Below are 17,805 nucleotides of genomic sequence, written 5' to 3' on the forward strand. Positions count from 1 at the left end.
AGGCCCTCAAGCGTTGGTCTTGTTTACCAGGACTCCACCGCTTTTAATTATTAGTTAGTGTTATTGTTGTCGTTGTTGACCTTCTTGTCCCTGTGGAATTTTTTTTTCTTCTATTCTCCTTTTGTTTCTCTTTTTCTTATAATTTTCATCGCCTTGTCTGAGTACCACCGACAACGTTCTCTGGATCTCAAATTCTGGTTCTCTTCCTTTCCCCCGTTTGCTGGTGCGCCGTCTATACTCCCGCCCGTAACTTTCCTCCCGAAGTGTTGCCCCAGGCAGACTTTCTCCCTCTGCACACCACCGTCCGCTCCAGCGCTGATAACTCCTATTTCTCCACCCCTCTAGAGATTTCGGACAGACTGGGAAAAAATAAAAAATCAACAATTTTCTAATATCTTCATTCCTTCCATTATCAACCGCTCACCGTCTCCTCCCCAAACAAACCCATCGCTCCCCTAGAACGGTCATTCCTGTTCTTGATCCCCGCAATGGACCGGTAACGTCCATTGATGGGTCGCGCGACGGTGTTGGTCAAGGCTCTCCTTTGTTTGAATAGTGAGAGACCGTTGACTCCTGAATGCCATTGCGATTGGGTTTCCACTTGGGATCCCCTATAATTTTTCATTTTCAATCCCGCCCGAGGCCCGTCTCCTGCAACTTCGGAATTACCTCAATCGGACGTCGATGATGCCAGAAAAGCTACCCTCCCAGCCAGCTCTAGGGAAGGGACCGTCGCGTAAAGATCATTCGAATTCTTCCAGTCCCTCACGAAATGACGACTCGGGTTCAGGAGGTAAGCTCGGCTTGGATGCCATGTGATGGTGGCCAGATGGGATCGTTGTAGCCGACAAGACTAACGTTCGTGGTGATTTAGCAGAAGGACCTACAAGACGACGATTGCACAAACACTCCTCCACCACCCTCCTATCCGACGCATCCTCCCAATCTCCAAAGACCGGTCCGGGCTCTCGTATAAGTGTGATGAACAGAAGGAGGTTATCGATACGGGATCAGAAGGCACCTCAGGGCCCGCGACCGCAGGAACCATCCCGGAGAAAGTAAGTTGTCCGCTGCTGGAAGTGCTCCTTTGTTCTCTCTGCCACTCCGTCTCCCCTGACCCCGTCGCCTGCATTGCATTCACCGTCATTTCACCCCGTAAGACTGCAGCTCGATGAATTAGGGCTTTCGGAGGTTCTAACCCACATTTTCTTTCCACAGCATTACATCCGGCTCGTTCTTTCACTCCGGTAACTCGTCAATCGATTCCACAAATGATTCAACGCAAAGCAACAACTCCCGCATCAGCCTCCGATCGACCAGCATGGGTACTTTCCCAAAAATGGACGACAATCAAACACCTCCCGAAAATGCGGAGTTCCTTGCGCCGGTCAATTTCGACGACTTCCACAACAGCATTGTCGCGGAGCCCAGCTTAAACCATTTCCCAATGCCCCGAAGCGGGGGATCTGGACCTGATCCCCATTCACACGATCCGTGGCCGAACAGCCACGGAAATGGCGTTTCTGGACGTTTGAGGAGTAATTCTACCCGAAGGAAGAGCGTGTCAAATCAAAACGCATCGGCCGACGTGGCATCCACTCGAACTCCCTCGTATGCAGCAAGCCGAAGTCGTCGACAGAGTATTGTTCAGCCCGGGGCGACCAACCCTGCAGCGCAGCGAGCTCCTCGCAAATCGATAGGACCCGGCTCCATTCCGACAGCTGGCTCTGCCAGGCGGCAGAGTCTGTCGGCCAGGAAGGCCAGTGCTAATACCGCACAATCCCAATTTGACCAAGCAAATTTTCTCAGCCCACGAATGCAGCATGCCGACAATGGCTCCACGGATCGCTCGAAGCTTACGGCGAACGCACGGAACATGAAGGCGAAGTCACTCCAACCCCCTAGTAGAGAGCCCGGCGAAAGCTTCTTGGCAACCTCTACCGTTCCAGATCATTCCCGGTCGTCCTCCACGAACGCTGTCCGAACGCCAATCAAGAATGTCGCGGATACAGCAACGACTCCGTCCTCAACGAAGCGCGTGTCGGCCATGCCACCGCATGCGACTGGCCTGGGCGCTCGCACTATTAGTCCCACCGATGCGCGGCGAATGAAGCGCATGTCGACGGTGCCTCAAACACATCCAATGCCATCATTGCCATATACTCCTCCAACCCAAACAGATCCTCTGCCTCTTCGTCCTCGTTCGAGCGCCCAGTCGCCTTCGATGATCCCCCGCAAGAGCGTGACCCCTTCTTCGACCAGAACCACCCCGGACCCCAATCGGAAATCGTATAGCTCTGGCTTGTCTTTGTCTTCCAATACAAGCTATAACTCGGCGCGAAACTCGCAAGGCTCTCTACAGCATCGCTTATCTCAAGTCTCGTCCTCGTCGCGGTTGCCGACTCCTAAGCCTCGTTCTGAACATGTGACGGCCGATGAGGAAGTACCTCCTGTTCCGGCCATCCCTAAGGCGTACGAGTCCCCTAAGAGCGAGATTGATCAACCAAACTTTTCTGCTCCCCGCAAGACCAGCCTACCGTTAGATATCCATCTACTCAAATCTAGAACCGATACAGACTCAGACACCAACCCGCAAGCAAGCGCGACGGAGGACGACGCTTCGGATTCTGCTACTACTCGACGAGCCATGAAAACACCAGAAGCCAAACCAAGGGCATCCGGTAGCCTTGCTAAGAAGAACTTGCAGCCGCTCAAGCTCCCACCTTTGAACCTGCTACCGCTGGGAACGCCAATGACAACTAAAATAGAAGCGCTGCGAGAAAGAGAAGAGGAAGCTAAATCGCACACTCCGACAGGCCAAATCACGTCCAAGACGCCTAGTACGCCTTTGACAGCGTCGAAGGCGAACTTTTTCTCTGTGCAGGATGATGATGATGACGCGGCGCCGCGAACTCAGGCCAGAAGCAGCACCGCGCACTTTGTAGTCAGCACCTCTGTGCCTCACACCCTGAGGACCGCCAGTAGCTCCAGTGCCTTGGGATCATTTGATAATGCACCAGCCGGCGCAAGAGCGGGTTCTCCCTACATTTCATACACGCTGCCGAAGAGCAACAGCGATCTCAACTACCTCCGCCAGAAGCCCAGCGCCGACTACTCCCCTCGGCCTGCGCAACCGCACAAACTAACCGGCCCGCGTCCGCAAACTCAGTCGTCCGCCTTATCTTCCAACGCGGAAACCGTCAGCCAACTCTCAACCCCATCTGATGCTGACAACAACAGCACGTCCGGATCCTCGGTCCGCAACAAGATTGTTGTGCCCCGGCAGCGCAGTGCCTCCAAGCCCCAACCGCCCCCTGATGCAACGACGACCGATCCCAAAAAGCGGGATCCCATGCCACCTCCTAAGATCCCGGCATCTGCAACCTGGAGCAATCTATCTACGACCAAGAATACAAGTCCGACTCTGAAGACCTCTTACCTCAAGTCGAGGAGACAGTCGTCCATGATGAACATGGCAAACCCGGCATTGCGGAAACCCAGTTTCAGCAGTGAGCAGAGCCTTGCATTGGAGCCAAGCCCATCCAACGAGTCCGGGGAAAGTGACACTCCGCACCAACATCGTTCCGCATCTTCCATACTCTCGCCCGTTCACAAGATCATCAACTCCGCCAAGTCAAATGCTGGAGCCCACCCAACATCCACGGATCCTGTCAAGGATTCTGATGTCCAACTTGCTGATGAAGAGATGCGCAAGCTTGGTAGTCGACGTAAAGACTTTGAGCACGCCGCAAAGGAACTGGATGAACTCCGCAACAAATCCGCTCCCCAAGAGCGCGTCACCGCCGGGCAGGCTCTCCGCATGGCAGGCTTGAACATCTTCGAACGCGGAGAAATCATCGACTTCAAAGACATCTATTTCTGTGGCACGCAGCATGCCAAGAAGCACGTGGGCGACCTCAATTCTCAGGCTGCCAATTTCGGCTATGATGACGATAGAGGCGATTACAACATTGTCATCGGTGACCACCTCGCATATCGGTACGAAGTGATTAACGTGCTGGGTAAGGGAAGTTTTGGGCAGGTCGTGCGATGTGTTGACCACAAAACCGGCGGTCTTGTCGCGGTTAAAATCATCCGCAATAAGAAACGATTCCACCAGCAGGCTCTGATCGAAGTGAACCTTCTACAAAAGCTCAAGGAATGGGATCCTCATCGTCGCCACAGTGTGGTCAACTTCACTCAGAGCTTTTATTTCCGCGGTCATCTGTGCATCTCGACCGAACTTTTGGGCATGAACCTCTACGAGTTCATCAAGGCTCACGATTTCAAAGGATTCTCTCTGAAACTCATCCGTCGCTTTACGAAGCAGATCCTGAGCAGTCTCGTACTGTTGCACGCCAAAAAAGTGATTCATTGCGATCTCAAGCCGGAAAACATTCTCCTCTGCCATCCAATGAGCTCCGAGATCAGAGTGATTGACTTTGGCTCGAGCTGCTTTGAGAATGAGAAGGTGTACACCTACATTCAAAGCCGATTCTACCGCTCCCCAGAGGTTATCCTGGGCATGTCATACGGCATGCCAATCGACATGTGGAGTGTCGGCTGTATCCTGGCCGAGCTCTTCACGGGGTATCCGATCTTCCCCGGAGAGAATGAGCAGGAGCAGCTAGCCTGTATCATGGAGGTGTTCGGACCTCCGGAGAAGCACTTGATTGAGAAGAGCACTCGCAAGAAGCTGTTCTTCGATTCTCTTGGCAAGCCAAGACTGACAGTCTCGTCGAAGGGTCGCCGTCGACGCCCGAGCTCCAAGGAGCTCAGACAATCCTTGAAATGTGACGACGATGCTTTCCTCGACTTCATTGCTCGTTGTCTGCGCTGGGACCCGGCTCGGCGTATGACGCCCCATGAAGCACTCCGCCATGAGTTCATCACCGGAGTCAAGCTGCCCCCACGGCCCCGAACATACACCGTGGGGACGAATTCTCCGGCCAAACGTGGAAACCTCTTTTCCAATGCGTCATCAGGTCGCCCGCTTCCCGATCCTCCTTCCACGAGCCTCAAGAACGGCACCTTTGTTCGCAGCCGGGATGTGTCCGGCACGTCTCCAGTCAAACCCCCCGTTGGCAAGCGACATTCTACTGTGAGCGGCCTACCGCCGTCTACTCCCGGCAAGCGAGGCATCAGTACCTCCAACACTACGCCCGGATCGGCGTTGCCTCGCGTCGCCGCCAGGAGCATTAGTGGAAAGCCCGACCTCGCCACGGCAGCAGCTGCGACAAGCTTGGTGAGCGGCAAGACCACCGACTCCGACAAGAACACGACCACTGACTAGCTTACAGAGGACTAAATAAAGCGGATGAAGAGCGTTGCATCTGTTCTTTTTCATTTTCTTCCTTCATCGACCCCCCTTTTCACTTCATGCATATTTGTAATAATAATAATTGTTTGACTATCAAGTTGCATAAACTGGTCGGGAACGTTTGTGATTTTTCTTTTCTTTGCACCCATGTTATGATTGAATCTGAACTTGAGGAGGTGGACGACAGGAAGCCCATTCTATACCCTTACCTGAGCATTTCTATGCTTCCTCACGATGTCTGTTTGTTGTCTCTCGTTTATTCCATTTCCGAAAGCCTGTTGCTGTGATTTTGTTACGACCCTGGAAGCTGTGTTTTGCATGTCTATCCTCATTGTCTCTCGTTATCATTAACTTTCTTTTTCTCTTATCGCATTTATTTCTTTTCTTTCTCAGTGGAATGTTGACTTCCACTGGACCCAGATGTATATTTATATTTATCTTTTTCTTCTTTCGTTGCTGCTTTCTAATTCGCCTCGTGCTCTTTGGGGATTGCGCGGAGATGGCATGGGTTATGTTAGAGCCGGAGCATTGATGCATATACACTTACGAGATACACTGAACAGAATTGTAGACATTTATTGACATGAGAATTCCCCCAATTGAATCTGCTGTAATCGTGAGCAAGAAATGGTCGCTAACTACGAAGTAGAAACCGGTGGTTTCCTCAGGGCGGAGGTTATCAATAAGGGCGGGATGTGGACTACTTGGCCTCAACTGCCGTGCTTTCTCCTCTCCGCACCAACTGCTTCATCCCCATCCACTCCTTTACCTACTTCGTGTCCGTCGTTTTCTTTTTACTACATTATTCATGCCTTGATTGTTTTCTTGCGGTTCCTGCTCTCTGACTTGGATTCGTCATGAATGGGTACTCAGGGCATGGCCTGGATGAAGATGCATTCGGGGAAAAGCCCAGCTCGAAGGGCGGCTTGCAAACATTCGATGCCTTTCGTACGTTATCACCATTGAACCTGTTTCCACATCTCCAATTGAACTACGAGATGATTATCATATATATATAAGTCTCTATGCTAACCCGCCTTCCAATCATCAGCCAAAACCAAGCCTTCCTACACCACACCCTCGCGCAGCGGCGGACAATGGACCGTTCTGATCCTCCTCGTCTGCTCCATCTTCTCGTTCTCGGAATTCCGCACCTGGCTCAAAGGCACCGAGAACCACCACTTCAGCGTCGAAAAGGGCGTCTCGCACGACCTGCAATTGAACCTCGACATCGTCGTCCAGATGCCCTGCGATGCCCTGCACATCAACATCCAGGACGCCGCGGGAGACCGCATTCTCGCCGGCGAGCTCCTCAAGAAGGAAAACACCAGCTGGAAGCTGTGGATGGAGAAGCGCAACTATGGCTCCGGCGAGTACCAGACTCTCAGTCATGAGGACGCCTACCGTCTCTCCCAGCAGGAGGAGGACGCGCATGTTCACCACGTCCTGGGCGAGGTGCGTCGCAACCCGCGCAAGAAGTTCCCTAAGGGTCCGAAGCTGCGTCGGAGCGATGCGGTCGACTCGTGTCGTATCTTTGGGAGTTTGGAGGGCAACAAGGTGCAAGGGGATTTCCATATCACTGCTCGAGGCCATGGGTATCGGGATTTCGCGCCGCATTTGGATCACGGCTGTATGCTCTCTCATTCCCTCATTCCCAAAAGTTCAAAATGTCTAGAACGATGGAAAGACTAACAACAACCCCATCTAGCCTTCAATTTCACGCACATGATCACCGAACTCTCCTTCGGCCCTCACTACCCGACCCTCCTCAACCCCCTCGACAAAACCATCGCCTCCACCGAATCCCACTACTACAAATTCCAATACTTCCTCTCTGTCGTCCCCACCATATACTCGAAAGGTTCTCGCGCGCTGGACATCTTCTCCGGCGCCCCTCCCTCTCAGCAAACCCACTCCAACTCCAAGAACCTCGTCTTCACGAATCAATACGCCGCAACAACCCAGGCCGACGAACTGCCCGAAAGCCCCTTCTTCGTGCCCGGGATCTTCTTCAAGTATAACATCGAGCCGATCCTGTTGATGATCAGCGAGGAACGCACCTCTTTCCTTTCGCTGCTTATTCGGCTCGTTAATACCGTCTCTGGTGTTATTGTTACCGGGGGCTGGATTTATCAGATCTCTGGATGGGCGACGGAGTTGTTGGGGAGGAGACGCGCGAGGAAGTCGGAGGGCGTGTTGACGGGGAGACATCATGCGGATGAATGAGTGGGAGCTAGCTAGCTGGCTGGGTTGATCTCCCCCTTTTCTCTTTTCCTCTGGGCGTGTTCTCACTTTGTTTTGGGCTTGATGTCCATGGCAAACTTTTGGAGTCTCTAACTTTAATTTGGTTTTGGTGTTTTGATTTCGCATTTTTGTGCACAATTGTACGGGCATAAATTGGTCTTCTCTTTTTCTGTTCTCATCTGGTCTGATTTAAACTCGCCCGTGGATATCCATCTTCATTTATTGCCCTGAGAGCAAGCACTGAATGCTTACATATTGCGTTTGCTGAAATCCAGAGATGCTGTTATTTGGCCCGAGGTCCGTTAGATCAGAAAAGGTATCAACTGCGTAGATACCATATATAAGAGGGAAGAAAAGAAGAAAAACAAAGGTATATTCATTGGATCCCCTAAACCCACAAACCAACCTTCCGACTCCCATCGATATCTAAACAAAGTAGAAAAGGACAAAAGCACTAGGTCAAAAAGAAAGGCGGAAAGAAAGAACCATAAATTCATGTGATGGATGTCTGAAAATGCTAAATCTCAAAGATCTCACCCATCCCGACACCAGCGCCCTCAGCGCCCGCGCGACTATCTACCAAATCCAATCGCCACCCTTGCCAGGACTTCAACTTGGTCTTGATCTCACGGACCCATTCGACGCGTTTCCGCGCCTCCTCTTCAGCCTGGGCGCGCGCGAACTCGGCCTCGTCGAACTCGTCATCTAGGTTCTCCTCAGAGAGGAGTTCTAGGCTGCCGCGCGCGGCAGGAGGGTGTTGTTGGTGCTGGTTCGAGGGCGCGCGGCCTCGGTTGCCGTAGGTGTTGGCGCCGGTGAAGGCGGCGATGCCGCTAGAGAGCACGGTCGAGAAGGATGAGTGCTGCTGCGACTGGGCCATGCTTCGGCGGCGGGCGTGTTCGGGACTGCCGCCGACGAGGTCGACGTCGTCGAAGGTGTTGGCGGCGGCCGAGTCCGGTGCGAAGTCGGTGGTATCTTGGCCAGTGGCGGAGAGTTCGTCTTTACGGTCTTGCCAGACCCCACGGCGGAGGTCGAAGACTTCGCCTTCGAGTTCGCGGATGCGGCGCGAGAGGCGGGAGCGCTCTTCGTCCTCGAGCTCGTCGATAGCGTCGTCGTCAGCACCACCGCCGCCGCCGACTTCGCGTTTCTTGACTTGCTCTTCTTTCAGTCGGAGGTTCTCGTTCTCGACGCTAGCGAGTTTCTTGCGCAGCGCCGTGGCTTCTTTCTCGGCTTTTTCGCTCTCACGGAGTCGCGCGGAGTGTCGGGCTTCCGATTCCTTATGCAGATTGCCCATGGCTTGTAATTTCTTGTCTAACGTTTCGATCTTCTTTTCGGATTCGGTCTTTTCGGTCTTCAGTTCCTCGATCTCGCGCTCGAGGTTCTTGATCAAGGTTTCGGTGGACGTCTTGTCCACGCCCTCCTTGACGGCCTTCTCGGACGCACGCGTCAGCGCGGTCTTGGTGTCTGTAAGCTCGTTTTGCGTCTTCTCGAGGGCGGATTCGCTGCGCGAGAGCTTCTCTTCCAGAGCCGCTATCTGTTCCTCGTGCGCGCTGTTGGAACTAGTCTGCTCGGTAAGCTGTGCCCGCAGGTTGGAGATCTCAAGCTCCATCGCCTCGATCGTAGTGGATTTCGACTCCAATTGCTGTACTAGATCCGACGGCGGTGACTCGGTTGTTCCAGGGGATGCGCCGGAATTGTTACGGTGGGTTTTCGTTTGAAGGTGTGAGTTCTGTCGTTGCAGGGACGCAATCTCAGCTTTCTGTAATCATCGTCAGCCAGTCAGTCAGTAGCCCATCGCAATCACCCATGCGAACGGGCTCACTCACCAACTCATCAATCTCTGCAACCTTCTGCTCCGCCTTTTCCAACTTATCCTTCAACTCCGCCGCATCAACACTCGACTCCCGGAGATCCTCCAACTGATCCTCCGTCTTCCGCCACCTGCTCGATCCCTCCTCCAACTCCTTCTCCAACCGCTTATTCTCCTTCTCCAGCTCCTCGATCCGCGTTGACTGTTTCCGGTACACCTCTTGCACGGAGTCCCCGTCCGCCGACAACGGCGGCAACGACGGCGACTTGATCGTCGCCGACGGAGACGGTGACACGCTTCCCTGCGACACGGACGTCTTGCGGAACGATGACGACCTCATCTTCGACTGGATTGAGAGCGAGGGTTGGCGGCCGTGCGATGCGCGCGGGGCGTCTAGTCGAGTCGCGCTTTGGGGTTCGGTTTCTGGCCCAGGAGACGTGGGGGCATCGGGCATTGGTTCGACGGGGGAGTCTACTCGCTCGGGGATCGGTTCTGGCTGTTCAGGTTGGGGTTCCGGTTCGGTCTGAGAGGGTTCTGGTTGAGCTGCTTCTGCTGGTGCTGCGTCATCCTGCGCGCCGGACTCGGGCTGCTGCTCCTGCTCCTGCTTCTCCGCTGGCGGTGCGGGGGACTCTGCATCGCCGGGGGTAGGTTTAGCTGGTTCGGCATCTTTCGACGATTCAGGTTCTTTAGGCGAGTCCGTGCCGGCGGTCTTCTTGTTGGCTTTCTTCTTTTGTTTCTGCAGTTGGGCGACCTATTCAAGTTGGGTTCCGGGATGGTTAGCTCTAAGAACAGGACAGCGCATATCGTCTCCCCCGCGCCAGGTGGGCAGGAAGAACAAACCCGTTTTTTGGCAGCGGCGAGCTTCTCGGCCTTGAGGCGCTCTTCTTCGTCGGCCATGCTGGATGGATGTTCGGATTGAATGGCGACCTGGAAGTGGGAAGGAAGTGGGAGAAGGGAAGAAGAGGTGGCCTGGGCGGAACGGACAGCTTTCCCCGTGTCCTGCGCACGGACCACCGCTGTTTACTTCGTCCTGAACGGAGATTGACAGGGGACACTCGACACAAGCAAGTGTGCTATTTACAATATCGGGGAATGTGGACATGTTCCAAATCATTATGTTCATGTGGAGATTGAAACCGTATAGAATTTAGACTGATATTTAATTGAACAATCTCAAAATAAACGCCTCCTCGTACCAATCTCCCGAGCGCCGCCGATGCAGCGCGTCATCATAGTTTCGAAAGGAACAAAAAAGACGAACAGGCAAAACTATCGTGAACGAGAGTATGAAAGCAGCATAGAACAACCATCAAGGCCTAGTAACGATTAAGGGCCCTGTTGCTCCTAGTAAGACACACTGAACGCCTCGTCCTCATGCAGGTTGAATGCACCAAAAGAAGTCATTAAAGGAGTAAAAAAAGTCTCGCGCACAAAACCTTATACACTGAAGGGTAGAGAAAAAGAAAGAAAGAAAAAAGAGCAAGATCATCAGAGCAGTCGTGAGAGGACGTCGACAAAGTCAAACCTCCATGGCGTCAGCGATTTCCTCGCTCATGGCGCGAACAGTTCCCTTGCTGCCGGACCGAGATCGAAATTCTTCGTCGCTGAGCAGGTAGTTATCATACTCGTCGACGACCGGTCGGGTGGTATGGAGCGGATTATCACCCTCGTCGCTCTCACTTTCCTGTTCCTCGAGGTCGGCTCGGTCGCCAAGCCAGTATCGGGCGCGTTTGCTGGAGCCCAACTCGGGCGTCATGTAACCATCGTCAAACGTTCTCTTGGTGGTCGGTGTTGAAACGACACCCTCACTCGGCGTATGGCTCAGAATAGGGATGGCTTTGAGATAGATGTAGCAAACGCGCTTGCGCAGTGGATGGAAAAAGAAGTAGTGTAGGCTCCAAATGGCTCCATCATCGGCATCGGACGGGTCCTCCTCAGGAGAGTACGAATAGACCGAGCACTCCTTCAGCGACATCTGCGCATCAATCATCTTCCACATTCGCGGACCCCACGTAGACGATGCTCCGGCATTGTATGATCCGGAAATCGTGACGGGTGATGGGGGCGTAAGATCGATGGCTTCACGGGGCCGCAGGTTGAACAGAGTCGTGTCGATCGTGTTCATCACCCTCTTCAGACTCCGCTCGCGATGGAAATCCGACGGGCGCAAAACGTGAGAAAAGTCATAATCCGGGTGACTCGCATTCAAGGTGGCGATCAGATAGGCAAATGTCCGGCGACTCGAATGCTCACTCAGGGGGCCGAACGGGCTGGACCGAGACAGGTTGAGCGAAGCAGCGGCATCCGTCGCGTTGGGAGGCGACAACGACGCCGATAAGCGAAGAACCGACTCATACTGGGCTTCTAGTGATTGCTCGATGTTTTTGTACAGTTTGCGATCGGCGCGAGCGGCCTTGGTCGTGTACAGGTCGCAGCCTCCGAGGATGTGGCAGTCGGCGGTGTCGAAATTCAGCGAACTTGTGACATCCTCGATCTCTGAGAGAGGGAGAAACTGATCGGATTATCAGGTTAACAAATAATCTCAGGCAACGAGGGTTGAGGCGCCAGCGTTGGGATGCGAACCTTCATCTTCAACAGGAGCGGTCAAGCCACACGGTCAGACCACGCGGAATCGGGAGCGGGAAACTTGGTGGAGATGACGTCGACAGTAGAGACGACGTCCTGCGAGTCGCTTCAAGAACGGAAATATCGTGAGAAAGGCGCAACAAGATGATTCCTGATCACTTGCAACGACACCGGTCGGAGATAAGAGAACGAGTGAGCTGGCAGGAGCAGTGGAGATCGCAGATGTCGTCAGGAGCGGCTACGGGGATTGGGGGCGGATTGGGGACAACGCAGAGTTAGGAAGAGTGATTCACAACGCCAGCATCCATGGCCAGCAAATCCGAGAGTGAATAGTGAAGATGGACAAAGAAGTGAAGCGATGGGAATGAATGAACGGGATGGGGGAATGGATGGAAGGACAACTTGGGGCTTGGAAGCCTTGGGGCCTTGGGGAGTGGCACGGATCACGTGGGCGCCGCGATCGGCCAGTGAGAGCCGCCGGCGCCTTCACGGGTTCCGGTCGATGATGGCGTCCCAAACATTGGATTGAGGATCAGCTTCAGATCAGCCCTTCCTGGCTCAAGTTGCCGAGAACTTCCCGATCGTCCTGATGTGTAGTCAAGGTGGTATTAATTAGTCTGTGCTCGCATGCTTTGCAAACGCCTATGTACGTCCCAACGCCGGGTCTGTCCAAAAGCAATCAAATACCCCAAGATCAAGACGAGAAAGAAAAAGAAAAAGAAAGCGATCTTCCAACAAGAGATATAAACACAGGAAAACGCTCAGGTGGTGACAATAATAGCGCGCTACATCAGCTTCGTAACCACATCTTCCTCAACCTGGGGTCCAAGCGACATTAGCCTCTATTGTGACACGACGATGTGCGCAATCCAGACATGTAGCGAGGGAGATGGACGAAAGTGTGGAGATGCAGGTTTGCATCCGACTGGGGTATCATCCACGCCCTCAGACCCGAAAGAGAGGGGGGAATCCGCCCCAGTAATGCCGGACCGTGCAAAGGACAAAGTACGAGACGACATATAGGGGGGAAACGAAGTCGAGTAGCAAGAGAACGATGCATGCCAACGTATCCAAACCTCGGGGCAAAATCACATAGGGATCGGAATCAACTCACCTCCATATCTTCCAGACTGTCCTGTTGACTGATGCATCTCAGCACATTCTTCTTGCTACTTTCCTGCATTTCTCCTGCCAGCAAGAGTTCATCCAAGATAAAGTATGCCTTCTGAAAGTTGAAGATAATGTCCAGCTCGCACACGTTGCCGTAGTACTTGTCCATCTGTTCGACGTAGCGGTGCACGACCTCGAGGGTGATCAACTCGTTGTCGGTGGAGGCGCATCCGGCGATGAAGAAAAGGGAGGCATAGCGACGGTAGACGACCTTGGTATCTGTCGGAGAGGACCAGTCAGGGGTACGACTCTAGGGGTGAAGGCGACGAGGACATCTCATCCGGCGGAAATGGCGTACCTTTATACTCGAGGAAGTTGCACATGCGGGTGCGACGAGACAGAACCAGCTGGGTCACATCCTTGATGATCTTGGCCTTCTCCTTGGGCGAGAGCGTGGTGAACCATTTAGCAAGGCGCTGCGAAGAGAAGAATTAATCGGTCAGTCTGTCAGCTCCGGCCAAAGTCTCCTGGCGGCTCGGAAATTGGGTGGGCGACGAGACAAGACATACCACTTTGCCCTGCCGGGACAGCAAAATCAAGTAGCTGGGCCAGTCAGTCAGCACATTGCCGGGGGAATTGAGAGCATGAAAAGGCTCACTGGATTGCCATTGTGCGAGATGATGGGGGGGCCAAAGTGGGGATGGAAGGAGAAAAAAAGGCCACAGAAGCGACGGTGTTGTGGATGTCGAAGAAAGCAGCGGCGCCGCTCTGCTCAATTTCCTTTTGTCTCGGCCCGCCCGCATCTGCCCCGCCGCCTCAGGAACAACTCTTTCTTCCACCATGGGCATTTGCGATTATACGGAGAATCTGAGGTATCGGAATGACTCGAGGCTTCTAGGCAGTACGTTCATGGTTCGATACCCACGTGCGCCTTGCCAGTGAGTCAACAATCCTGGCCGTTCCCGAGAGCGTCGTCAGGCTGGCTGCAAGCTCAGTCCCCCTTTCAATGGATTCAGTATGACATCTCGCCTCATTCATTTTACCATCGGTTCATCATGGCTTCATCTTGGCTTCATAACGAGGCCTTTATCAGTCGCTCCAGGACTGCAAATCACCACTTGTATCTACGGAGTATATGCCACTCACTGCATTGTTGATCGGCTGACGTGACTCTGATATACTCCCCTCACTATACTACTCCGACAGGAAAGACTTGTACAATCTCATCAAATAACCTATCCTTCTGGGATCTTACACGCTCACGATCAACATTGACGGGCCAATCATCCAGACCTCGTTCTAGCAACAACCTAGCCCCCTAAGCAAAATCGCGATCTAGTCAGTTGGTCAGACGAGGGACATACCCTCAATCCAAGTTGATACCTTGGACAAGGAGCCGGAACTACGGGATAACACCGAAACGCGGCTACTGGGGGTATAAAATGTTCACCAATACGGAAACATGGTCATCAAAGCAACATGGGTTCCCCTCTTTGCTATCTCCAGCCAGCATGGAACCAAAGCCATGAAGACGCATTCGAACACCTACGCAAACAGCGCGACGCCAATCTAACAGTATTCGGAAGACCGATGAGCTGTTCGATCCACGTAGAGTTAACCGCAGGGGTCGGGGTTCAGGGGTTTGATGCGGCATGGAACAGACTCCTAGGATCCTTGGGTGATTCTCGTTGACCCTGCTTGTTCTTGGGCAGCGTTCCGTAGTGGAATCATAGGCAGTCCATACAGCCTCATCACATCATGCATTAGGATATCTATTTGAAAATACACTCTAGAATGAGGCCAGATTTCTTTCTCCCTTGTTTTCAGTTCTTTTCTTTCTTATCTTCTACCACCGGAATACATAGAACCACGGTCGTTGCACTTTGTCCCATACTGTATATTTACTCGGCAGACTAGAGACTAGTACAGTTGCCGCCATATCTCCATCTCTCCCATCTAGAATCTCAAAACTAGACGAACACCCTCTCTACTAAAAAACAAACCCCAAGTCCTTTCACGCGCATAAACCCCAACGCCACACCACCTCCCAAAAGCCCAACAGTCCCCAACAATACGCCGACAAACAAAAGTTCAAAAAGACCCATGTCCGGCGCAAGGCTGCGGCGCAACCACCCCCGGCTACTCCAAGTATCTTCCTTACTACTACCCGCATGATACTTTTCCTTGCCTGTCATCTTGCCGACCCGTGGGACGAACTTGAAGGGATACCTGCTGCGAGACTTTCGTTGAACGATGCCGCGGTACATTATGGTGCGGAAGAACTAGGATGACAAAAAAAATAGTGAGTAGTTCGGCTCCTGCTTCGGCTCCTGTTTTTGGAGCATCTTAGTATGAAACTTACGTTGATCATCAAGTCATCCATACCAGGAACCAGCCATTGCAGCCACGCGAGCCCCGCAACGAGGACACAGAACCCCGCGAATGCCATATAATAAGCGAGTCCAGGACGTCCGAGGTCCAAGGCATCGCAGAACGCATGGCCGTTGATCCAGCGACTCCCGGCGTGGATGAACGATTTCGAGACGTAGAATGGCGTAGGAAGGTTCCCGACACATTCTAGGAAGTTGTGGGATACTGTTTTGGATGTCTTGGTCAGATGGACTTCATGGACTAGGAGACTCTCCATGGTTTTCTTGGCTTGGTCGACTGTTTGGAAGTTCGACACCGGGGTGCCGAGGAGATGGCCGATGTAGCGAAATAGGGCGATGTAATCTTCCACATCGTTTGGGGAGGGTTGAATGCCGAATCGGGGCAGTTGTAGGAAGAACGGATTGCAGCAGAAGGTGCTGATGGAGTGAATTGAGTCGAGAGAGTTGGCGGGGATACCGTGGCGTTCAGCGTCAAAGTAATCCAGGTTGGTTTCGCAGAGCTTTAGGATTCGATGCCGGACTGACGAATGAAGAAGCCGGACTCGGATTGTCGCGATGTGACCTTCACCTCCTGGTTGGATGGAGGCGAGATCATGCGTGACTTGGATCAGCCATTGGAAAGTGGCTAGGAGTCGACCCAGAAGGACCCGAGTAGAGAAGCCTCCTGTTCGAACGAGAACTTCAATGACCCCGGCGGCGGCCTGGTGGGTATGTTAAGTGAGCAGGCTAGTAGATCAGAGCCATGTGTCGCTGTCTTACTGAATTCTCGGCCATGAATCCCTGCAGGGCAAACCCCACAATGTTGGCCATTGCATAGCGATAGAACACCCGTTGGCCTCGGGCTATCTGGTCCCAGTCCACCCAGTCGGGGATTGTATGTACCTGGTTCCAGAAGTGGGATAGAGTCTCGTCGGCATCGTGGTGGTCTCGAAGGAGGGCGTAAAGATCGGTAGGAGGAGGACTTGTCCCCACCATCCTCTGCTCCTTCATGACATTGGCTCTAATAGCCTGAATTCTTTCTATGGATTGACTCCCCACTGTGTCCCATTGTTGGCGCAATGGCTCTATCTCTTGCTTGGAGAGATGGGCGTCTGACCATGTAAAGCAGTATCTGCACTTGTTGATGACATCGCCGGACTTCGGGGTAAAGGAGGGAGGATTGAGCACTGTGTCGTCTCTGATGAACATACTAACTGTTCGGAAAGAAGTATAACCTCATCGGCTGACTGCAAACATCGAAGGTCAGACAGAGGCGCAAGGCTCCCTACCCATTAAGTACACCCTGCCAGAGCACTCCGTGAATATGACAGCCATGAAGCAGCTAACCCAAAAGGAAATATGCACTCCATTCACCCCTCCATGCGCGTTCATCTTGACAGCCCGTCTGACATCCGGGATACGAATCGGTTACCTTGATCGTTTACGCTAATGTAGCACGAACAGCCTTGCTAGGCCGCCTTGCGATGACACCCCATGTCCGGAGAAGACCCTGCGAGAAAATATGCAAAAGACCCAGAAGAGGCCTAGGCCCCATCTCCAACGACGTGGGCCAAAGACATCTGAATCCTGATCTTGGCAGGTCCGCACTAGTCCTCCGCTAACAACGACATTGGGCCCATGTGCCCCGGACCAGCTGCGGACGCACATGCGGCGCAGCTATACTGCCCCTCCCACTGTAGCGCATAGGCAATCTGATCGTGGAGATTGATAAGGTGGCTTTTGGAGGAACCGATGCCCGATATATCCGGCGCCCAATTCACTGGCATCTTAGGACAACAATGAGGGTGAATTTTGGAACTTGCAAGGATGATGATCAAGTCCCGTTTAGGCAAACGTTGTACATGCGGGCAAGTCCCATTCAGACTAAGCGGCGGATTCTACCGTAAGCGATAGTAAGCAGGGATTTCGTTGACGTGTGAACTAGCATACTGTTAGGGGCTGTTATCACTAGTATAGATCGTGGTAATCTCGGGCTCTGGACGGCGTCTTAGATATTATGGTCTATTGTGAGATGATCAGCAATGACCATTGTATAGCGCTTCGTGTCTAGATATGGTGTCCCGTGGCAGTCTATAAAGTACAGCCAGTATAGTTCTTGGCGACTACAAAGCATTAATATAATGGTTACATGATTTCGTACCCTCTCGTGACTTCTTTACTGTTATGGTGAATGCTGCTGCCTTCAGCTTTGTATTGGATCATATCTCATCATGGCATCCATTCAAATCCTCAAAAATCAACTCTTGCCAAGAGGAAAGGCACTGCTGCAAATGCGACAAATCCCAGTGCGTCTTCCAAATATGTTTGTGCTTTTTCTATCAGAAAGTCCAGCAATCAATCCGTTCTAT

At 52.8% G+C, this 17,805-nt stretch overlaps 6 protein-coding genes across 6 annotated transcripts; 2 read left to right on the forward strand and 4 right to left on the reverse strand.

The window, feature by feature from the left end:
- Positions 1-684: 684 nt before the first annotated feature.
- POM1 (putative protein kinase) lies at positions 685-5,312 on the forward strand (the record flags this gene model as incomplete). The annotated part of the gene is made up of 4 exons (XM_046092426.1): positions 685-793; positions 878-1,058; positions 1,219-5,245; positions 5,301-5,312. The coding sequence occupies 4 exons, from the start codon at positions 685-687 to the stop codon at positions 5,310-5,312; spliced, it is 4,329 nt and encodes a 1,442-aa protein (XP_045948404.1).
- An 865-nt stretch (positions 5,313-6,177) lies between these two features.
- Positions 6,178-7,546, forward strand: LDX57_010686 (uncharacterized protein; the record flags this gene model as incomplete). The annotated part of the gene is made up of 3 exons (XM_046092427.1): positions 6,178-6,268; positions 6,372-6,950; positions 7,029-7,546. 3 exons carry the CDS (start codon positions 6,178-6,180, stop codon positions 7,544-7,546), a joined length of 1,188 nt encoding a protein of 395 aa, XP_045948405.1.
- A 535-nt stretch (positions 7,547-8,081) lies between these two features.
- Positions 8,082-10,268, reverse strand: LDX57_010687 (uncharacterized protein; the record flags this gene model as incomplete). Its single annotated transcript, XM_046092428.1, has 3 exons — positions 8,082-9,320; positions 9,388-10,122; positions 10,212-10,268. The coding sequence occupies 3 exons, from the start codon at positions 10,266-10,268 to the stop codon at positions 8,082-8,084; spliced, it is 2,031 nt and encodes a 676-aa protein (XP_045948406.1).
- A 622-nt stretch (positions 10,269-10,890) lies between these two features.
- On the reverse strand, positions 10,891-11,960 carry MAF1 (RNA polymerase III-inhibiting protein MAF1; the record flags this gene model as incomplete). The annotated part of the gene is made up of 2 exons (XM_046092429.1): positions 10,891-11,883; positions 11,955-11,960. The coding sequence occupies 2 exons, from the start codon at positions 11,958-11,960 to the stop codon at positions 10,891-10,893; spliced, it is 999 nt and encodes a 332-aa protein (XP_045948407.1).
- A 1,102-nt stretch (positions 11,961-13,062) lies between these two features.
- Positions 13,063-13,736, reverse strand: VAS2 (AP-1 complex subunit sigma; the record flags this gene model as incomplete). The annotated part of the gene is made up of 4 exons (XM_046092430.1): positions 13,063-13,346; positions 13,426-13,543; positions 13,637-13,670; positions 13,726-13,736. 4 exons carry the CDS (start codon positions 13,734-13,736, stop codon positions 13,063-13,065), a joined length of 447 nt encoding a protein of 148 aa, XP_045948408.1.
- A 1,301-nt stretch (positions 13,737-15,037) lies between these two features.
- Positions 15,038-16,447, reverse strand: LDX57_010690 (oxygenase MpaB family protein; the record flags this gene model as incomplete). Its single annotated transcript, XM_046092431.1, has 3 exons — positions 15,038-15,349; positions 15,430-16,158; positions 16,217-16,447. The coding sequence occupies 3 exons, from the start codon at positions 16,445-16,447 to the stop codon at positions 15,038-15,040; spliced, it is 1,272 nt and encodes a 423-aa protein (XP_045948409.1).
- Between the last annotated feature and the right edge of the window lie 1,358 nt (positions 16,448-17,805).

This window comes from Aspergillus melleus (assembly GCF_016097325.1).
Source record: "Aspergillus melleus strain CBS 546.65 chromosome Unknown contig6, whole genome shotgun sequence".
NCBI classification, from domain to species: domain Eukaryota; kingdom Fungi; phylum Ascomycota; class Eurotiomycetes; order Eurotiales; family Aspergillaceae; genus Aspergillus; species Aspergillus melleus.